This window comes from Lepisma saccharinum, chromosome 9 (assembly GCF_977018435.1).
Source record: "Lepisma saccharinum chromosome 9, izLepSacc3.1, whole genome shotgun sequence".
Taxonomy (NCBI): domain Eukaryota; kingdom Metazoa; phylum Arthropoda; class Insecta; order Zygentoma; family Lepismatidae; genus Lepisma; species Lepisma saccharinum.
Window position 1 is genome coordinate 83,228,146 of NC_139237.1, and position 20,054 is coordinate 83,248,199.

Consider the following 20,054-nt stretch of genomic DNA (forward strand, 5'->3'; position numbering starts at 1 on the left):
CGGACACGACACAACACAACTTCCGAGGGAGGATTATACTGGTGTCAGTCTGCAACGTCAACAGAAAGGGAAAGAGAGTGAAGGCAGGGAGAGCGAAAAAAAACAAAACAGACTGTAGCGTTCGACTGTCGCGGACCTGTTCACCGGGAAAGACAATTGCTGACGCCGGGCTGCTTGCCGCCGAGTCTCGTAGCAAATGTCAGGGAATGCTCTGTAGTACGTGGTGTCTACTAATGTTAATCGAGGTTTTGAACAACTTTTGATTGTTGCAATTTTCAAGTAACAGTATCGGTATCAGTTTAAAGTGTCATCTGCCATCTCCATGGTGAAGTGTTTAGCATAGCATGCTGCAACATCAAGGGTTCCAGGTTTGAATCCCAGCCTGGGAATGAGTGAGTGTTCTTTGTGAGTGTCCCTTCATCAATTTCATCATTCTCATCTTCGCGATTGGCCAAAAAAAAACCAAACCAATTAAGTCAAAGTGCTGTGTGCACACCCTAAGTAATAGCTGTGATATTTTACTTCTGTTCCTGGTTTGGTTGGCACTTACCACCGTGGTGTGGGCAGTCTCCGCCATTGGGACTGAGTAGTAGTGTTCCTCTTCTTTCTTCGTACTTCCATATGAAATATATTTCACTGCATAACCATCGCCCCCTGTTTTTTTCTTTCAAGAAAATGGTTTATAACCTTTCATCAGATAATAGTCGCATCGGCACATCAGATAACTAAACCAATTTTAGCAGCGCAGAATTTTCGGACACAGACAATTAAATTTTGCAAGCCTTCTCAACTTTGTAGTAAATTTTCTGAAATGTAATATTTCGACTATAATGCTCAAATTAATAACAACTAATGTGTTAACTATTTTTTCATACTGCAAAAATGTTCACCAAACTGTCACGAACAAATGATGTGCATCACTTTGGACTATTCAATTTTAACATATTTTCACGGGAGTTTCGTGCATCCTAATCTTGCACCAAAGACAGTTCAGTAATAATTTAGGGCCTCCCTGATGGCGCAGTGGTAGCATTGTTGCCTTGTAGTCAAGAGGTCCAGAGTTAGATAGCTGGTGGAGGCACATCGTGGTTCGAATCCCACTTTAAACACCAACTCAGCCAATCACTCGAGTAATAATTGATTTTTAAGTACCAGTAATACCGGCACAATTATTTTTTTTTAAAAAAAAAGCTTCACATAACGGTTCACTTTGCTGAAAAATTTAGCATAAAATCTGCAACGATTATGCGGTGATATATGGTATGCATACACACATTTGTGATCACGACACTATACTTCACGTCTGTATTTAGTTTGAATTGTTGAAATTGTGGGCTTCAGGATATGTCACAGTCTAAGGGTAAACTTTTGTAAATGTAAATTTTGAATTGATATTTAGAGGCATAGCTATAGAGGATCCACATTATACGAGGTGTAGGGGAGTTTAAGAGGGTTGTTAATGATAGCTGGAATGGAATTCCTCCTCTATGAAGGCTTTTGTGTAAGGAATCACAATGATTCATTCTAAGTAGGTATTGGGGAAAAAGATGGTTAGGGGTTTGCGATTCTTCCTTGCATTCACATTGAGGAGGGTTTTCAATGTTTACTCATTTTTCACCTGTAAATGTGCATTGAGCCCCAACCTAATTTCAGTTTTACAATGATTTACTAACCTTCTTTAATAAACAAAGATCTGGTAGTTCTGGGATCCTATAGGTTTGCAATTTGGTGCTTGTGTCGGCAGTTTAAATGTTATGTGCAACAACAACGAACTGTATTTTGATATTCTAAACAAAAAGGATTTAAAAGTAAACTTGGCAAAAATTTCAATTTCAATGGGACTATAATTCCAAACAACAGAAGCTATGAAGGATGGTGACTTTCTTTTCACTTTTTAATGGTCGTGGTGAAGTTTTCTTTCAGTTGTGATTTGCAGATCTTTTTAAATAAGATGAAACAATGTATGGTTCCACCATTCTTTTGCTTAAATCATGTGCGAGTAGTGATAATGAATTTAATTGGATCAAGGAAATCAGTGCCTTCTTGAAAACTAACATATATTGCTGATGAATAGTTAAAATCCCGTGTGCTTTGTGAATGTGTTCCAGTGAAACGCTTCTACTCTTATCAAAAGCAATTTTAAAAACTGTGCCTAATGCAATGTTGTTTTTTCATCCTCTAGGTTCATGGACGTGGCTGAGAAAATGGTGAGGATATATTTGGAAGAAAATCAGGTATGTATTGTTGTAGTTTTTACCTAATTCTTCATTTATTTGTATGTATTGTGTGAGATTCCTCTTTACTTTTGTAGAAATTGCCATATTCTGTTGCAAAGTTAGTGTTTTCAAATCCCACTGGTAAAAATAGACATATTATCAGTATCTTGTAACTGAATAGTTTACAAAATCAACTCTATGTAACATTTTTGCATTATTTAACATCATTTGCATCTCACACCATGGCCAAGTGGTCTAAGGTGCAAGTTTTGGGCCCCGGCTACGCAGGTTCGAGTCTTCTGGGGAAAGCATAACAAATTTTCTCCTGAGATTTCCGCCAGTGTATGGAACCGGTGTTCACCCATCATCGTTAGAAAATTGGGGACCTATGACTGAGTAGCGTAACCCAGTCTTAGAAAACCTACAACAAGGACTCGGGGTTCCTTGTGCTGACCACACATCACCTCGTATCTGGTTGGATGATTTCCTACGTATGGTGGGAGTGGGGCTGGCAGTCGGTAGGTGGGCGCTGGCCCTCACGGGCTATTAACTTCATCTGCAAATTTTGTTACTTGTTATTTACTGGTACGTCTTGATAAGTTCACTTCTTTGTGTTGAAAAGGTGCGTAGAGGGAATATGCCTAGAGCTGAAATCCGAGGTTGAATGTAAGATTTTTTTGTCGTAAGATGGACTATGATGAAATATAAAGATTTGGGTAAGAGAGGTGGGACAACGAATACTATTTTCAGAATAATGACACATGCCGTTATTTCCATAAATAATAACAATAATAATAACCTGTGGTGCAACTGGCGAGGTGGGAGATCATGACTTGTAGTCAGCACGAAGAACTCCCAGTTGTTGTAGGTTTTCTATGACTGGGTTACGTTACTCATTCGTAGCTCCCCAATTTCCTCACATGGTGATTGGCTACCAGTCCCATACACAGGCCGAAATATCAGGAAAAACTTGTTATGCTTCCCCCCAGGAGACTCGAACCTGCACACATCCAGTAGCCGGAGTTCAAAGCATGACACTTTAGATCGCATGGCCACAGTGCAGGACTATTTTCAGAAATGGAGGGCATAATTCTATATTAAGAATACAGAGGTATATTCATGTCAATATATTGCTTATCTAGCCTGTTGTCCTTCATGCTTTTGCTGATGTTTACCTTTCTGGCAGAGCCACATGGCAGTTTTGCTGTAGACTAAGTCAATCCACGGTCAGTAAGGAAGCTAATCTATAAAGAAAATGCATGGGAGTACACAAACGTACACTACCCCCCCCCCCCCCCCCCCACACACACACAAACAGTGGACAAAAACTATTAGGTCTGGTCTAGGAAAGGCAATATGTTAGGCCAAACATGGACTAAAGTAAAAAGAGAAGAAGAATATTGAGTGTTAATGTATGGCATTAATTTGTTTTAGATATGCACACATGGAAACATACGTGCACATACATATCAAATATACATATACTAATATTTAATTTTTGTATTTCTTTACAGACATTCAATAAATCTGAGGCAGCTCAAACTGCGTATAAAAGCATTTTAGAGAAAGATGAAGTTGCTACTGCTCCAACACAAAGTATATTTACCGAGTGAGTAACTTGTACTTTTTTTCCTTTTAAATAGTAATGGTTTCATACATATGATGACTTAAACTTTTCATGCAGCCACTTCCAGTGGATTTTAGTCTTTTTTATTTTGCAGCACATTAAGGTATTAAAATTTAGGAACACCATCATCTTTGTGTAATGATATTTTCATTGTAAGAAAACAAACGTTAAGATCAGTATAATTAGCTACAAGTTGCGTATTTCACTGCATTTCGTGAATTTTCCATTTTTCTTTCTATTGCTTATTTAAAACAGACCTCCCCAATGCATAGTGGTAACACAGTCATCTTCTTATGAAGGGGTCCTGGGTTTTGATACCTGATGGAGGCACAAAGTGGTTCGGATCCCACTTTAAACTGTAGATCCAGTCCCAATTAGCCTTTCCGTGCATAAAGGGGACTAAAAACAATAATTAAATTAAATTAAAAATAATGAAGTTGTGTTGAGACGAAGTTTTTTTTTGTAAACATTAAACATGTCTCTCACAAGTTCAAAATTTTTATTTTATTGCAGCCCTGCAAATCCTGGTCGTTTTACAACAATCTGGGTGAGCAACGTGGCACCATCTGTTGTTGAAGGAGAGCTGGAAGACATGTTTAAAGTGTAAGAATTTATATTTCCATTTTCTGTGTTTGAAACTCGTACGGCATTCAGTATAGTATCCGTGTGGATGTATCTGTTTATCAGGAGAAATAGCTCATGATTTTGCAAACGGATAAATAACCTGTAACTTAGTGCAAAATTCTGCCATTTTGTTGTTACTTTTAAGAATGTAAAGTTATAATTCATATAACATTGTTTGTGAAGTAAATATCCAAATTCACATACTCTTAAACTAACTCCAACCTAGTGCAGGTACCTGGGAGCATACATTAATTAAGGTTAGCCCTTCATTGGTCAAACCTGGAAAAGTAACATGATCCATCATGCTGTACCTGTGAGATACAAGTACGGTTTTACTAATACGAGGGTCGTTCAAGTCAATCGGGGACTTTTTTTTAAAACAAATCGAAGAACAAATTTCAAAGTGTGGTAACTGGATTTATTTTTCCACATAACCTCCTGCTACAGTTATACACTTATACCAGCATTTAACTAACGACCGGAATGCTTTGGCATAGAAAGATTTATCATTACGGCGGAACCATTGTAGGACAGCATTCTTCGTCATCATCAGTGTTGAAATGTTTTCCTCTAAGGAATTCCTTCAGGGGTCCAAACAGGTGAAAATCACTTGGCGCTAAGTCAGGACTATAGGGGGGTGTGGTAATATCTCCCAGCCGATTTCCTGGAATGTTTGGAATGTGCGTTGAGCGGTATGCTGTCGTGCATTATCTTGCAAAAAGAGAACACCCTTTGTGACGAAACCCGGATGTTTCTTCCATAAACTCTTATGCACATCACGCAGAACACTGCAGTAATACTCACTGTTGATAGTATAGTATTGATACTTGCAATTTCACGACAGGTTATGCGACGATTGTCCAGGATCAGCTGCTCCACGCGCTGAATGTTCCCAGGAATGACTGGCGTGGGCTGTGATCCACCACGACCGGGATCGTCAGTAATAAAGATACAGCCATCTTTGAAGCGCTTACACCATTCAAATGTCTTACTGCGACAGAGTGTCTCATCACCGTACTGAGCCTGAAGTCTTCTGTAAATTTCAGCAGGTTTTCTGTCCTCGTTCACTAAAAAACTTCATCACAACACGCTGTTCCATGTAGAACCATGTTCCATCTTGAATAACGGTCTATGCAGAAGCGCGGGAAATAAGCGCCGCCTACCAGTAACAGCACACAGTTGCCAGTTCCTACTGCATACAAAACCTCCAGCCTAGGCGTCTATTTAAACCTGGAAAAAAAATAAGTCCCCGATTGACTTGAACGACCCTCGTATATTCATAATTACTTTTTAATTTTAATCTTATCTTATATTAGTCCTAGATGCAATCATTCTTCAGCACCTTAAAAACATTTCTTTGGCACCACATATGGTATTTATTGTCACCTTGTAAACTTTTATTTATATGCTGTTCATCGTAATCATCATCACATTACAGTTCTCTTTCCTCTGTATTATCACAATCGCTGTCAGCCCCTTATCACTGATGATATTTATTGCATTCACCATCACTGCTGCAGAGCATGGAATGAGTGAAGTCAAAGATTGTGCTACCATTAACCCAAACTAAATCGGTTGCTTTGTATGTCACAGATTAAAACAATCTACTAAGCCCAGACACAAAGCAGCACCAGGTGGAGATTGTGGTAATCTATAGTCAGACAAAAGGGAAGAATTTACTTAGAAGCTTAGAACCGCACACCTAATTGTTTCCGAGAAAATAAACAATTTCAGAGATACAGTGCAACCGATGGAGGGTTAATGAACCATTTATGCACTTCCTGTAATATTTGCCAATTTATGTCGGGTTATAAAACATAGGTTCTGGTGGTGGTAAATTTTATGTCTTGCTCTTCCTTGCTATGTATATAGATAGATACATAGTGTACTTTAAAATATAAGTGACGGAATCTTCTGGATCCAAGATATCAAAAGGGGGACAAGTGCAAAAATGCATTGAAATTCAATGTATTTAGTAACTTGAAGAACAATTTAGAAGGTATAATCAGGCAGTTAACATAAAGAGGAACTTTTGAATGACAGTAACATGTCTGTCTTCCGTATCAATGAAAACAAAAGACGAACACAGAAATGTGTGAGTAAGAGAGTAAGCACCCTAACACGCCTGATTCTTCCCCTCCCTCATTGTCCGTCACTCCATCAGCTGACGAAACAGTAGGCTCAGGGTCGATATTCTCTGACACAAGGTCAAGATTTCGAAATTGCACTTTGAGTTACTGTGCAGTACGTATTAACACTCAAAACAAACACATACATCAGGGCATGAAAACATGTCAATGCCAGGGAACTGTTGGCATCCACTGGGCACGCTATCATGCACCAGAGAAAAAGTTAAGATCGGAAGCGAACAAATGGATCTCAGTTTTGCAGTTCATAAACTTTCATTAACAATGTCGTCAGTGTAATAGATTTTCTGGGGAATGTCGGAATAAAACAGCAGTAACTAACATAAATGATCAGTATATTCAACAGTACTGCCTTTAAACAAGTGTAGTAACTAAACAAATTTCTTTTTACAGGTATGGTTCAATTCAAAATATTGCAATGTACAGTGCAATTGGATCTGCATTTGTGTTCTATGAGGAATATACGTCGGCTGCACTGGCTGTGAGATGGTTGCAAGGGCAGCTGCTTGGAGGGAGCGAGTTGAAACTTAGATATCATCGGATAACCTCAACAGAATAAGCAAGTGGGGGAAAAGGTAAGATTAAGGTGATCGGAGAGTGAATAGCAAGTACATTATAACTTTTCTTTTTGGATGTTCCTAAATGTTTACGTTTTCATTGTTGTTGGTTTTGCTGCCACAGTGGTCGAAGTGACACATGATTTTAGTTAAAACACAAAACAAAGAACATGTTCAATGGCATAATTATTCTATAATGAAATAATTCTACAATCCAAGCAATACATACACAAGAAAAATGATCAAAAGCACATTAAAAGTCTGCCCAAGATTTCACCTCCATCTTGAAGTCATCATGAGGGCTGGAGGAAGAACCAGCCAGCATGTGCTGTTTAATTGCTCCATTGCGACTTGTGTGTCTCTCAAGGTATACACAATATTGAAAACTGGTCGATCCCTCGACCAACCCTGACGAGCAAGATTATTTTTTTTTTTTGGGAGGAAGCATTTTTTTTTAGGCACGTATTCATTCACTAGTCTCATCTATAGAGCATTCATTCTAATTTTCATTAATCCAAAATCCTAGAAAAGCAACATCAAACAAATCCCAATGAAATATTCACATTTTTGGCACCTCTGCATATCTAAAATTTCCTCAATAAAAAGTAAATAATATATAGTAGTTCTTATATCTTTTCAGCTTTATGAAGAATTCTGATCCATCTATTTTCATGTACAAAAATCTGGCAGAGCCTGAAGAGTTGTGAAGTGAACTATGAAAGTTTTGCACAAATGGGTGCTGAAGTATTTCCGTAGTGTGGTTCAACTTTTTTAATTGGCCAGAACTAGAATTGAAAAGACTGTCATCTTATTTTATTGTGATATAATGGTGTGCACACGTGTGTCAGAAATACTGAACGTATGGCAACTTTTTTTTTTTTTTTTTTTTTTTTGCATACACTTGAAGCTGCATTATGGAATGCTTGCACAGTTCTTATAATTGCGTGATTCTGTGATTTTATTTTGGATCCTTGTACAGCTATTGTAAATATATTTAGATGAAATAAATTTTTTATTACAAGTCTATCACCGTAAAAATGCTTATCATTTTGATACTTGATTGTGGGGAATGTTCTTTCATATTTCAACTCATCACAGCATCTTGATACAGGTTTGTTTTGGTTAAAAGTAATTTTAAATTAATTCATAAAGAGGCTACAAGACAAGTCATGCATGCTGTAATATTGGATCGAAAACTTAACCTTAACACCTGAAGAATATAAAAACTAACAAAGCATCTGCCACACACGGACACTGAATTCTGCTTTCAGATTGAAGTGTAACAAGAGCGATGTCACTTAGAAACAAATCTTCAGAAATAAATGCAGCCTTTTGCACTGAAGTGATACAACATGCGGTCCAAGGCATCATGCTTTGGGGTTCGGCTATGGGACGCATGCAGGTTCGAGTTGAGGAAATTGGGGAGCTGCGAACGAGTAGCGTAACCCAGCCATGAAAATCTACAACAACTGGGGGTTTGTCGTAATTGGTTGGATGATATCCCACCTTGGGGGAGTGAGGCTGACAGTCGGTACAGTGGTTCCGGACTTGGAAATTCTATTTTTGTCTTTTCTGTCGAAAGCCATGGAGGGTCACATGAACCGCTGAACCAATCAGCTTTATCCAGTTGCCGTGGTGAAGGAATTCTCGTGATATTCTGCATTCCCAAATTTTTCGTTTTGGGTAGTTTTCGAAACAGGTGGCACCCTCATCAAAGCCAAGCAGGGCGAAGCCTAATGGTTGCTGCCACGTAGCAAGCAAATGGGTCTCCGATTTCCTGCCTCTCCAAGAAGGAAGAGGTGTCGTGTACGACTGGACGAAAATCAGGCATGTAGCAACTGGTAGCAACACTGCCTTTCCCCCCTTGAACTGGAGGTGGAAAGTCTGGGTTTCCTCAAGTCCATTTTTTGGCCGGGCGAACTTTAGGTAGGCCCGGGCTCTCAATTTCTCAGTAGTGTGCATCATGTCGACTTGGTCTGATGCTCATGCATGTGCAGTGAATGCTTTTTTATATATACATGTGGAGGGCCTTCGAGTTGCTTATTGCTTCGGTGTGAAACTCCCGTGTCTCTTCAGTGTGAAAGCTGCATAGACTCTCAAAACATGAACCTCATGAGTAGGGACACAAATTTATCGTAAATAAAAACTGAGGAGAGCGGTAAATAAAATGTTAGATCAGCGGTATATACCAGCGGTGAAAAAAAAAAATTGCACACACTTTTTCATTTTGAGAGGAAACAACATACAAAAGAGCTATAAATTGATAAACTACTTCATTTTTATATACTGTACACATACACAAGTACTTAGCTGTCCAACCAAAAAGAAAACATCAACACAAAATCACTTCATTTCTAAATTGCATATCTCAAGTGATTTATTCATTATATGTATTTAAAAGATATCCTTGCTGTCCAACAAATAAAATAATCACTACTGCACATACACAAGCACATGTTAAAAATCACATGATGATAAACAAAATTCATTCATGACTGAACACCAATGACACCATTGTTTCCCTTGATGGACTAATCTTATCGCTGCTACAGCTAGCAAGTTCAATGAAACTGGAAGTTGAGTAGACATTCGACGGAAGAAAAAAATGCAGCTTGACAGGGAACGAAGTTTTCGAACTGAGATTACGTGCATGTGAAATCCCAATTTGCAGTGTCTTCCTGATGTGATCGAAGATAAAACGTTCTTCAGCTGCTAGTGGTAGGAAACTTTAGACAAACGTTTCGTTACAAATCGACAGTTTGCGCGCGCAACCTCGGTTGCCGGTTTTTGCGTGTTTTCTACTTAATTTGATGATATTTCACGGTTATTTCGCGAAAAAGCGTTCATTTCATGGAAAAGCACACATTTTGCATTACTTCGCGAATAAAACTCATGCATATTTCATCATTGGGGGTGTAGTTACATGCAGAATGTTCAAAATTGAATCTTTTTTTTTTCACATTTCGCGATTTCGCGCATTGCGAAAATTCAATGTCCCTACTCATGAGGTTTAGAAACACAGCCCTGTCAATTTTAATAAACAGCCCCCTTCCCCCTCCCTTCAGGTGAAACCTATGATTACTAACTGTTCATTCTGTACCAGAATTCGCCGTTGGTGTTAGCTTATGTAGGTGCAGGGAATTCCCCCTCTTCTGGAGTTTCTTTCCCATGCTCTAAATCACAAAAGAAAGTAATTGCAACCAAGTACTCCTAGTGGTTTCATGACAAATGTCCTTTATTGCATTGTGCATATCTTGAGTAGTTGGTGAAGAAAAATGGCACTTCCAGGATAGTGCAGTTTTTTTAGAAATGAGCTTATGTTCATCAATGAAAATTCCAGTTGTTATGGTTGCAAGCCCACAAGTTGTTCACACGGGCATTCAGAATGTAAAGTGCTCACATGTGAATCAATAGGTAGCATGCCATGAACCGGCAACCAGCAGACACGGAATATCGTTCTGACAAAATGGAGGCCATGTTTGATTGCCAACAACATTCTTCTGCAGGACAATGCATGGCCCCATACTGTCCACCACACTACTTGCATTCTCAAAGAATTTAGCTGGGAGACATTTCACCACTCCTTCCATACAGTCTTAACTTTTCTCAGAGAGATTTTGACCCTTGAAATTTTAGTAGTTGTTAGAAAATAAATTTTGGCTTTAGCATACTTATTAATGTTTCACACAGATGGCTCCCAGCGAGGACAATTTAAAATATGCGAAAGAATATTAAACCAAACAAAGTAAATATGAGTTCTACACCAATAAATTTGGAAGTTTATTTTATGTCCCTTTTTGCAATTATTTGGATAATCATGTTGATGAGAATGACTGTGAAATTGAAAAATGACAGTAACAACAGAAGACTTGAACCTGAGACTGCTGGTGGCTAGGTTGTGAATTTAGCACTCAACATGTTCGCTCTTGACTCACTCCAGTAAATGTGATCTCTTACTTCACACAGTTAAAAAGTCCTGGTTTCGCTTCAATGCCCCTTGTATTTATGCTCAGATGTTCACACTGAACCAACAGAATGATGTGAACATACGAGGTGGTATCAAAAAGTTTCGAGACTAGTTTCTGTAACATGCCAACAGATGGCAGCGCAAGGCTGCATGCACAGGCACAGGGAGACCAACCTTCATAAGTCAGTGTGCCAAGAGACATCGTCCTGTGTACATCGTGAGCTGTGCAGCTGGTGCTCTTCTGACCACGTGCGTTACCACGTCTGAGATTTCATCATGGACAGCAAGTTAGAACAACGAGCTATGACAATAAAAATAATACATTGTCATAACAACATTTGAAAAAGGTTAGGCTAAGTTCAAAGTTCCACATTTGTGCAATATTTATACCAATTTAGTCATAACAGTTATTTTTGACTGGCAATATGAAAAACAAATATCTTCAATCATATGTGTTCTTTCAGACAAGTCAATCATATGTGTTCTTTCAGACAAGAAAGATATGATACATTCAAATTTATAATTAAATTTATTGAAATTGTGTACATTTGCATTGGCTTCAAGGTTTATATACAAAGGTCAACTCTTTAAAATTGTTCAATGTATAATATGATGTCATACTTGGTATTTTGTATCAACATTCAAAAAATGGTTATTGTAATCATTAGATAAGTATATTGTAATATATATAGTAAAATAGCTGTAACAGAGCAAATATGTACATTTACAACACAAACATTCAAGCTGTTAAGCACTTATGGACAAAAATATAAAACAAAAACAATTGAAGATTGCACATACTAAAAGATTTGGCTTGAACTAGTTGCTCTAATACTAGTTGTCTGTGACTTTGTAAAGAGCTGAAGATGGAACAAGGATAAGGACAGATATAGCAATATGGGATGGTGATATATTTCTACAATAATTGTTGCTTTTAAAGCATTAAACTTGGTAATGTTATAATAACTTGGATGTTTAAGTTATATAGAAGCCTTTTATGACTTGAATGAACTTTGATCATGATATAATCTGATAAAGATTCGAAAGTTGTGGAATGACACTGATATGTATAAAAGATGCCATGTTGATTTTGAAGCAGTGAATAGGTATCCGTTTTCATCTTCCTTAACGGGCAGGCTTATAAATATTACAGTTCCTCAAATGAGTGCTTGGAGGAAGGTTGCATAGAGTGACACTTATATGTTCTACGTTTGGATGTACTTTGGTCAGATGATGAACTTTGAAAACTGAAGCTCAGAATTGTGAATACAAAGACTTGCTTTATCCTGGAAGGAGATAACAAAGAGATATTTTCTTCTTATGTATAGCATACATAATTTGATGCTATTATAATTTTTGTTGTTTCTTGTTTTTATTTTATTTTTATCAATATAATAATTATAAAGGTATTTATTATTATTTGAACATAAACACTATTCATCAGTATATGTAAATTTAATTTCCTTTTCAATATAGCACCATAGCTACCTATTGTCCTGATACTGAGTTTGAATTATACTGACTAACAAGGTTAAAGAGCGGACGTGAAATTCTGTGTGTAATTGGGCAAATCTGCCACAGAGACGCTTGACATGATTCGGCAAGTGTACGGCAATGCTGCAATGAGTCGTGTGAGGTGTTTTGAGTGGCACGTGTGCTTCAAGAGTGGAAGAACATCACTGGAAGACGACGAGAGATCAGGACTACCTTCAACGAGCAAAACACCTGAAAATGTCAAAACCATTCGGCAACTTGTGCATGAGGATCATCGGAGAACAATCCACAACATTGCTGCCATTGTCGGTGTGTCATACGGAACAGTGCAGGCAATCCTCACATGTGATTTGAACATGCACCGTGTTACTGCCAAGTTCGTCCCCAGGCTGCAGACCCAGGAGCAGAAGAAACACCAACTCCAAGTCTGTCAAGAACTCCGTCAGCGTGCTGTCTTCCAGTGATGTTCTTCCACTCTTAAGCGCACGTGTCTCTGTTCTAACTTGCTGTCCATGATGAAATCTCAGACGTGGTAACGCACGTGGTCAGAAGAACAACAGCTGCACAGCTCACGATGTACACAGGACAATGTCTCTTGTCACACTTACTTATGAAAGTTGGTGTTCCCTGTGCCTGTGCATGCAGCCTTGCACTGCCATCTGTTGGTGTGTTACAGAACTAGTCTCGAAACTTTTTGATCCATCCTCGTAGGGTGAATAAATAATTTTGGCGAGGGAAGGGGAGGATGATTTCAAAAATGAATAGAGAGAAACAAAAATATGGAATTGAATATAATTTTGACTTGTTGCTTGCCTTAAAAACAAAAAACAAAAAAAATACTCATATTTACTTTTTCGGTTTAATATTCTTGACATTTTCTAAAAGAGATATTATCTGTTACGAAAAGTTGTTTAACTTTGATGTTCCCAAAACCTGCAAATAACATTTCTCTTTCATAAACAAACGAGATATATTTGAGATAAAGCATTAAACTTCATGTTTGATCTATCTGTGGAAACTACTATTTGCAGAAGATAATAAGTTAATCAATAAATCATTAAAACTATTCCCAGTGGTAAAATTAGATCAATTAGTGAAAAGAGAACTATTACCAAAATATAGGTTTGGAATACTCCTGGTACATTTAATTGGAGGCAAACAGAACGTAATACCAGATGATATAACACAATTTGGAATTTGATCATCTGGTACTACTCCCATTTACAAAACCCGGAAGTACAATGAAAATGTTCTTCCTGACCTTCATGCTACACTGCCTACATTCGATGGTGAATTTTGTTGACATTATTCTTTAATAATATTGACAGACACATTAAAGTCTCATTGTGACTGAAAATGAGGCTTCATTTGGGAATACATGCTTGACTTATCATGAGTACACATCACGCAGGAAAATGGCAGGATAATATGTGGTAATGTTCCATGTAACTATTAGCTATTGTTTAGCAGCACTCATGTCTCGAACCAGAAAATTCACAGAGAACAATTTGTATTTTTGACAGCCACAGAGGAAGAAATACTGTCAAAAAATTGAACACTGAATTGCAGTAAGTATAAAAAGTGGTATGGTAATATTTGATGTTTCCTAATAGCTTCATTACAATGACGAGGATGAATTTTGAATTGAAATAGATAGCAAGGTTGAGCCTTATCTAAGATTTGAGCATGGGACATCATGGCACAATATGGTAACCAATTTTTCCATTCACTAATGGGTAACAGTCAGGGCCATATCAAGGTTTGTGGAGGCCCTTGGGCAAAATGTTTTGTGGGGCCTCCCATTTTTTTATTATTTGTTACTAGGAGCTTTATTAGCTCTATATGTTAACAACCAATTTTCAGCAGTTGAAATGGTAGACCTGATTTTAGAATCGGTAGTCATTCACAATCGAACATATTGCAGATAGGTTTGCAGGGAGAATAGTGCAGTAAATAAAGTTACAGGATGAAAATTGTAACGCTATAGCAGCAGTAAAATTCTGCGTCTAAATATGGCTGTTTGACGTTCGTATGCTTCAAGCCAACTCTTCCATTCGAGCCCTTGTACTCATATCTCCTGAGCGATAGGTACATGTAAAATTGTAATACTGATCTCTTTCCTAGAACTTTCCCATAAAATACTTTAAAATAGTCACAAAATCTTTTACTGAATTACTAGAGCAAGAGGTATCAACATTTACACAAAATATTCATGCAACATTTCAGCATATACCCTGTAGCTAAGTGTAGCTTAAAGTTAGGTGTCCCGTAGGTCACTGATGCACCGAGAGAGCTCTCTAGTATCTCTACAATTTTTTCCCCAAGAAAAACGCACTGTTCTAATACAATATTATTAACGAAAGAAAGTTATGTACTTCGTAGGATTACTTATTATCTTAATTGTATCTGAGAATTTATTGTTTGAATAAGTTTGCCTTATTTCCACATCACAGTCAAATCAATCCATGGTATAAAGTATACTGAGCTTCAGATATCTACAAACAGATCGACTGACAGCTGTGTTACAATTCGATCCAGTGTGTAAATATACGGTAATATTGATTTTTTTTTTATTACAACTTCTTATGTAATTTTTCATAAGCATTGCTATCTCGTTAATTTTTTTTTTTTTTTGGTGAAAGCCCTTCACAGCTTCCTTTTGGGGGGGGGGGGCCCAGGGCAATTGCCCCAGTTGCCCATAGGTTAATCCGGCCCTGGTAATGGTTAGTACAGCACACTACGATTTCTGTTTGCCTGGACGTGAGTGAACTTTGCGAGCGTCCCTTCATCAATTTCATAATTTCATCACTCCTCATTTTTGTAATTAGAAGTGGCAGAAAAGGAAACTAAACAAAATCTATCAAGCAATAAGCTGTAGGGGATCCAGAAAAGTTGGTACGTACTGGGATTGGGGAAAAAAATATCCAACCCCAATCCTGACTTTGGAAAATGATTTTCCCACTTTTGTGGGACTCTAAGCAGTCCAAACCAGTCATATTTGAAAGTTGTTAATTCTCGATGTTTTCTGAACTATAAGGATCTGCAATATCCTGAAAACAGCAGTTTTTATTTCAGAAATGCTGAATCACTTGATGGGGAAACAGGGAGAAGAATTTGAGGCTTTCACAGTACCAAGAAATTTCAAACATTTCGTGTCCTGAAATTTTCCCCAATTTAGTCAGCAAATGGTGATTTCTTGCCACTCTGTCCTGACTGAAAATATTCCATCTCACATGCCCCTACTAATCAGTTTTATTTACAGAATTTAGATGTGGATTAGAATAGGTATTGTTTCATTACAGCTTTGTTAAGAAGCCTTAAGGTTTTGGTTGTTCGTGTCATATCATATCAAATGATTGTGCCAAATGAAAGGGAAGATGGAGGCAAACTGAATATATTAATGGATACATTACCCAGTATTCGAACTAACCAGAGGTAAAGGAAATGCTACATTTCAATGTTAATGCCATTGTTGATTGATTGATTTAGTTTATTTTAATTCGCTTTTCTGCCACTTTTGGCTAACTCCAAAGATGAGGACGAGTGATGATATGAAGGGACACTTACAAAGAACGTCCATGTCCAGTCTGGGATTCGAACCTGGGACCCCTGGTGTTGTAGCATGGTGAGATAACCAATCCACCACGGAGGATAGTTAATGCCATTGTTATTGCAAATTTGTGATTTTTGATGATTTCAGTATTCTCATGACAATAATAAAAACCATATATACTACAGTCCCGTTTAAGCGATGGTGCTTCGGTGAACAAAAATTCGGTTAAACCGGAATAAAGGTTTTTTGATATACAGTATGTACATTTTATTACGTACAGTATTTTGATATACAATACATATGTATTTCAGCTTGTACGGATGAACAAAAAGCTTACAATAATACGTAATCATGCCACAAAACTATGTACAGTATAATGCTCTCTAACAGTAAGATTTCAGATGCACCGAATGAATTACAAATCTCAACTGGCAGGTGTCTCTTGTCCTTGAGTTTACAGCACAGTACGCATGCTAAAAATAGACGGGGGAGTGGGTGAGTACAGCCAACGCATCGTAACAATGAACTTACTCTTTGATAACTAACTGTTACACCAAAACAAAGACAAAAGTGCTTCGTCGGTGCTTCCGCGTAAAACACGGTCGCGCACAAGTAATGGATTTTTTAGCAATTCGATTAACCTGGAAATTTGGTTAGACCGGACTGTAGTGTATGTTGTTCATAACTAACTGATTATATGTATATCTTTTATAGGCTTTCCTACAAAATTTACACCCAAAAGAGATATAAATATGCACCTTAAGAAGAAAAAAGCAAGTATAATTCTAATAAAACTATTGATTCACTTGATCATTCAATATCCAGGAACAGTGTACTCAAGAATACAAGAAATACACCAGAAAATTGCAAATATTCCTAACTTCTGTTTGAATACTTTAACAGTAGCATACGAAATGTGCTGCAGACATTTTAAAGCTTCCCGCCATATCTCCATCATCATATATGGATGGATGTCAGAGGAAATGACTCAACCCTTCAAATCTCTTTTACACAAATGTCACCTACCAATTACTGTACAGCATGTTACTAGCAGTGTTTACAGAAAAAGTGATTATGTTCCACTGCCAAAAGTTACCAGTTTTCTCATTTTAGTGGATAACTGTCAATTGCTCAGCCACATACTATAGCATAAAAATGAAATATTATATTGGAACTCTAAAGGAAATTTTATAATTGTACTTAAACAACCAATTGTTGATGAAAACGAGCTACGAGATATATTTGAAATCTTGTTGGTGAAGAAGGTAATAAACGTAGAACTGATTTCTGTTAACAGTTCTGATGAAGACGTTATTCAAGTTTCGTCGTACAGTCCATTTTTTGAGAGCGATGTACTTTATAATGGCAAGTACTACCGTAACCAGATATTACGAAGACAATCAATCGATGAAGCTTTTTCTGAGAAAGCAAACAATCTACATTCTTATCCTTTATACGCAAGTGATGACGATTTTCTTCCTTACTTTGCAATTAAAAATGACAGTGGTGGCAGCACAAGGGCATATGGATATACAGGTAAAGTGTTTCAAACATTAGTTACCCACATGAACTTCACGCCTGTGTATGTGAAGATTTTTGAAGAACGGGCAACAAACCAGAAACTGGCCAATGGAACATGGGTAGGTCCCATCGCAGAAGTTTTTACATCTTTCTCGGATATATACCCCGTATTGATGTTGCTGTTTGCTGAGAGATGGGAAGCAGTTGATTATGCTGCCTTCTTTGACATTACGACACTTGTGTTCCTGACTCCGAAATCACTGTGCGCCCCAAAGTGGATGTCGATATATCTTGCGTTCAGTGTGCACATGTGGATTGCTGTTATAGCACTTTTTATGTTCATTCTGGCTGCCGAACACTTCGCACGATACATTTCCCACCGGCACAGTGGACGACCTGACTTATGCAAGAGCATATTGTACGTTCTATCGTGGTTGCTACTATTTCCCATCCCTACAACACCCACAAAAAGGCCCCTCAGAACAATATTCATTCTTTCTATTAGTGGGTATACGATTATAAACACACTGTACCAAAGTTCTTTGAAAAGTTACACTGTATACTGCATCTATAACTCGGATATAGACACATTTGAAGATTTAGCTAATTCTCATTTGACAATTGTAGGTTTACCTCAATTCCTTGATAAGCTGAAGACACATCCCAATCCTGTTTTGCGAGGACTGTTTTCCAGGACTACGGAAAAAGTTAATCCGATTGAGTCCTTGAAACGTGTTGCATTCGACAGAGACATCATACTTTACGATCTTGCAGACACCATTTCTTATTACAGAAATAAATACGTTGATCCTGATAAGAGCCCTTTATTGCACATAATGAAAGAACATACTAGTACATATTACGGATCATTCATTCTTCCCAAATCCTCACCTTATCTTGTGCATATGAACAAGATCATAACTAAGCTAGTAGAAGGTGGATTTGTCCTCAAGTGGAAGGATGAGGTTGGATGTTCTTCGAGTTTAGTGAAGTACTTACAACATTATATGCAAGAGAATGTTGTCCTATCTTTGTTTCATCTTCAGGCTTCATTTTACTTGTTACTACTTGGAATTACCATAAGCTTTCTGTTGTTTGTGATAGAAACAATCCAACATTGCAAACATCAGAGCAATAATACACCCAATTTGCAGTATTGCCCTTAGTATCACCAAAGGACATGTCAGTATTTCACCAAAAGAAAGTGATCATTGTAGTAACAATGATGTGAATGTACAATGAATCCGACAAAGGAATGCATAATGCAGTAAATTTTATCCTAACTTTTATGCAAATTATATATTCTGCAGTAGGTGAAGGAAATTTGTAAACTCAGAAATACATGAGATTTCACTTAGTGCACATAAATGTATGAGGCCTTTACCATACATAAATTTAAAGAAAAGAATTGAAACTTGCTGTTGAGTGAATATTATTCTACACCGAGTTGATCTGGGGTAGAATTTTTGTGTGAATATTATTCTACACTGAGATGATCTGGGGTATAATTTTTATGTGAATAATATTCTACACTGAGTTGATCTGGGGTAGAATTTTTGTGTGAATATTATTCTACATTGAGTTGATCTGGGGTATTTTTGTGTGAATATTATTCTACACTGAGTTGATCTGGGGTAGAATTTTTGTGTGATTATTATTCTACACTGAGTTGATCTGGAGTAGAATTTTTGTGTGAATATTATTCTACACTGAGTTGATCTGGGGTAGAATTTTTGTGTGAATATTATTCTACATTGAGTTGATCTGGGGTAGAATTTTTGTGTGAATATTATTCTACATTGAATTGATCTGGGGTAGAATTTTTGTGTGAATATTATTCTACATTGAGTTGGTCTGGGGTAGAATTTTTGTGTGAATATTATTCTACACTGAGTTGATCTGGGGTAGAATTTTTGTGTGAATATTATTCTACATTGAGTTGATCTGGGGTAGAATTTTTGTGTGAATATTATTCTACATTGAGTTGATCTGGGGTAGAATTTTTGTGTGAATATTATTCTACAATGAGTTGATCTGGGGTAGAATTTTTGTGTGATTATTATTCTACACTGAGTTGACCTGGGGTAGAATTTTTGTGTGAATATTATTCTACACTGAGTTGATCTGGGGTAGAATTTGTAGGAAACAAATTCATAATTTAAAATCGTGGTTTCTATTTCATGAACTACCAAAAATAGTCTATCACATCTTTAGTGAAATGATAACTAAGAAAAAAGTATTATAAAGTGCCAGTGAAATGATAACTAAGAAAAAGTATTATAAAGTGCCTTTATTTGAGTATTGTACTGCTTGAACACTGCCGATGTAGCACCTGGGACCACACTGCT

At 37.3% G+C, this 20,054-nt stretch overlaps 1 protein-coding gene across 1 annotated transcript in view; it reads left to right on the forward strand.

Annotated features, from left to right (window-relative positions):
• Positions 1-8,200, forward strand: part of LOC145992770 (uncharacterized) — a 34,304-nt gene extending 26,104 nt beyond the window's left edge. Inside the window, exons 6-10 of the mRNA XM_083129161.1 lie at positions 2,183-2,234; positions 3,731-3,825; positions 4,357-4,446; positions 7,008-7,189; positions 7,812-8,200. Coding sequence (XP_082985287.1) covers positions 2,183-2,234; positions 3,731-3,825; positions 4,357-4,446; positions 7,008-7,173 — 403 coding nt within the window. The 3' untranslated portion in view covers positions 7,174-7,189; positions 7,812-8,200. The remainder of the gene's footprint in view (positions 1-2,182; positions 2,235-3,730; positions 3,826-4,356; positions 4,447-7,007; positions 7,190-7,811) is intronic.
• Positions 8,201-20,054: the final 11,854 nt, after the last annotated feature.